This window comes from Anneissia japonica, unplaced genomic scaffold, assembly GCF_011630105.1.
Source record: "Anneissia japonica isolate Jap-2015-1 unplaced genomic scaffold, ASM1163010v1 scaffold131_len961581_cov171, whole genome shotgun sequence".
Classification (NCBI taxonomy): Eukaryota; Metazoa; Echinodermata; class Crinoidea; order Comatulida; family Comatulidae; genus Anneissia; species Anneissia japonica.
The window spans coordinates 705,895-709,367 of record NW_022750285.1 but is presented as its reverse complement, the minus strand read 5'-3'; the positions used below and the strand labels follow the sequence as shown (position 1 = coordinate 709,367).

The 3,473-nt window shown below is 36.1% G+C and overlaps 1 protein-coding gene across 2 annotated transcripts in view; it reads right to left on the bottom strand.

Moving 5' to 3' along the window:
- Positions 1-3,473, bottom strand: part of LOC117121313 (histamine N-methyltransferase A-like) — a 24,262-nt gene that overhangs the window by 17,096 nt on the left and 3,693 nt on the right. Inside the window, exons 2-3 of one of the 2 annotated variants that reach the window (XM_033266459.1) lie at positions 1,069-1,389; positions 591-903 (exon numbers count right to left, since the gene is read on the bottom strand). In XM_033266459.1, coding sequence (XP_033122350.1) covers positions 591-903; positions 1,069-1,389 — 634 coding nt within the window. Of the gene's footprint in view, positions 1-105; positions 904-1,068; positions 1,390-3,473 lie in introns of those variants that run through there. The other variant, XM_033266458.1, reaches the window with a different exon arrangement.

Here is a 3,473-nt window from a genome sequence, read left to right as displayed (position 1 = left end):
TGATCGCACTGCAGAAACTCCATTTTGGTAATTCCATTGTCGACCCTCTTCCATTTGTCCATAGTTTACAGTAAGTGCTTTTATTGATGAATAGGCCTATCGTAATTTTTTGTCTCTTGTTTTCTCCGTTTTTAAGTTATGCTTTTTGCATATTCGCAACCTTTGGCGAATCCATAAGAAGCATTTTATGTATGGCAGGGATTATCTCGTTAATTTAACAAGTATGTGGCTACGTTTTAAAAGTAAATAAAAATATTGTATATATATATATATTAATAATAATATTGTATATTGTACTGTCTTCATTATTACCTATTAAATGTTAACCAGTTTATTAAAAATGATAAATCATAATAAAGCATTACATTTAGTATTAAAAAAAATATAAAAATTGAATATATAGATAAATACATTACGAACATTTTGAGAATTTTGATATCGGATGTTATCATGCGGAGATTTATATATCACATATACCATACGTTATCTATTCACATTTATGCACTATACACAAAACCTAAATACATATAGGCTACTTAAGAACCTATACATATTTTTGGATAAATATCATGTCAGTATCACCCCGAAACCTTAATTTGCCTTCAAGTTTCTCTGAACAAGCTGGGCTTTTGATGAACGCAATCACTTCTTCATACAAACTTTCAGGCACATTTTCCTTGAAATTTTTCATTTGAACCCAAAAATCTAGCAGCAGCTGTTCATTTCGTGTGATGCTCTTGGAAGAAAACAGTTCTGTTATGTCAACATAACACTCATGGCGGTGGAGATGAAATGGGATTTGGTGAGCCTTGCAAACATCAATGACTTCGGTGGAACTAACCAGGTTGATTTCCGATGACAAATTTGGATACCTTTGCTTAATTTTATACATTGAACCTTGATCTAGAAAATAAAGAAGTACAGTATATTGTAATTGTAGTTATAGAGTAGCAGGAGCAGTGGCAATGACAGTTTAGTAGCAGTAGTAATAGCCTCACCAGCAGTAGCAGCAGTGGGTATTAGTAGTGCAGTATAGTAGTGTCAGATAGCAGTCATACAAAGGCTTACCAGATTCAACCGCAATAAGCATTATTCCCCCTTGCTCTAATCTATCATACATGAATACAATGTCTTCTTTTAGCTTGTCCACATAATATATTGAATCCACCAAATTGATATGATGAAATGTCTGATTATTTCCAGCTGACTCAAGTTGTACTCTAAACTTCTGAAATGTACCGTTGAACCAAGAAAACTCAACGTTCTTCCACATGCCTTTTATTGAGCTTTGATATTCGGCAATCGCTTTTGCGCTTGGTTCAACAACCGTGTTCTCAATGGTTGGAAAACGATTTAATAATCGCTTAATGAACATAATCTCGATTCGACCTGTAGATAAAACAGTCATAAAGAAAAAAAACTTTGGAGTTGGAAAATAAAGAAACAAAGTAGCAAATATTTATACTAGACCTAAGTAATATTGGACAATATTGGTAGTGTTGTTGGGAATTCGTGTTGTTATACGGTATAGTCATTATCATCATCATTATCTTTATTATTCACTATAATATTAATATTACATTGATAATAGGCCTATTATCATTATCACTTTCATTTTAATACTCTATTACAAATAAAAGTAGAATCTCTTCATTGGAACTTTTATTAGTAGAGCTTTCGATTGCACGACGACGATAGGACGTAGAACGTAATGATGTCACTGCGCATAACGTTAAGGACACCTCGTCGAGTAGATTCTGGAACTGAAACGCAATTTGGAACCGAGAGAACGTAGGAAGCCAGGTAGGATGGTCACGCATGAGTGATTCCGTTCTAGCGTCGCGTCGTCGCACAAATCGAAAGCTCCCTATTTATTCGGTAGGTTGCTATACAACGGGTTCAGTCGAGGGGCGTGGCTTCGTATGTTGACGTCATGCATTCAGTTATAGTTCGTCTTGGACATAGAGTAGGCGCTGTCTTTTATCACACAGCATAGCAAGACACAGCAACTCCATGGTACAATTACCAATATAAGAAAAAATAAGTTGTCCCTATGTAATTTTCTTTCCAAAATTAGGATCCCTGGAATATTATCAATTTATGGGGTCTACACAGAGTAAAATAATACATAGGCTTAGTTATTCCTATTTTAGCGGTAGGGATTAGGCCGTAATCACAAAAAGAAATGAAAACAATTCAATGGCCTATACTACGTACTTAGTCTGTGGATTTTTCAACCTAATCCCATGAACAAATTATCTTACTGGAAGAGAAAATGGGCCTAATAAATTAAAATTACAACTTATATTAAAACATAACTGCTGAAGTTAAGATTTATTACTTTTTTAATGTTTCACAAAATTGCCGGCTATATTACACAAAAAGAGAAGGGGAACAAAATGTTAAATATTAATTAATAAATATTAATTAATTGAATTAAATATATTAACTTACCAATGTCTGTATTGCAATTTGTATTGTATAAATTAATGTATTAAATAACAATTAGGCCTATTCTTTAGTAGCCTAGGGCCACATTCTGCATATAGGTCTAAGGCCTAGACAGTGGTTTTTCTGGGATACGTTTTCTGAAGGGGGGGGGGGCTAAGCTGTCCAACAGGGGGATTAAGCTTGTATGCCTGAGGAGGGGGAGGGTTTGGGAGATAAGATATTTTCTAAAAATACGGAGCTCTGGATGGCCGGAAATGGCACTTTAGCAGTGTGAAAGACATAATTTGGCTTGGTGTAGGCCTCAATTTTGTTTTGGTCCGGGAGGGGGAGCTTGACTTGTCCGATGGGGGTGGGGGCTTAAGCCCCATTGGCCCCCGGCCGCGCTGGCGCCGCCACTGCTAGACATACTGCTGCGGGTTGCTGGAAGCACTAGTCTAAGACTATGCCTTGCCTAGGCCTCAGACTACTGAAGAGGCCTCTTGGTCCAACTAGCGCAGGCTTCTAAGAGGTGTGCCTAGACAGACACGATCGTCCATACTTTGGACCCAATTGTCTGAAAATGGATTCGATGTCTCTTGGGCCCCCGATCGTCCGTAGCAGCAGCACAAAACATATGTACAAAACAAAAAAAAACCTCAGCCCGGGTCACATGGTGTATGTGCGATGTTTAGTAGACGGTATAATTTATGCATGACGTGCACCATACAAGCCACGCCCCCTCGGCTGAACCCGTTATATTTAGCAACTACCTATTTATACAGTGGACGCTGAACGACTGAATACTTACCAAAAAATGCAAAGCCGAAATTATAGTGTTTTATAAATTTGCCTTTGTTATTTCTTTTCATTTACATCCACTTACGATAATTAAAACTTTGACACAAATGATAATTAAATAATATTAATAACAATATAAAAAGGTATAATATAACTTATAATGATAATAACGATGATGACAATAATAACTACATAATCTTGACAATGCTTAATGAGTTATAGACATTAATATATATATATAGGCC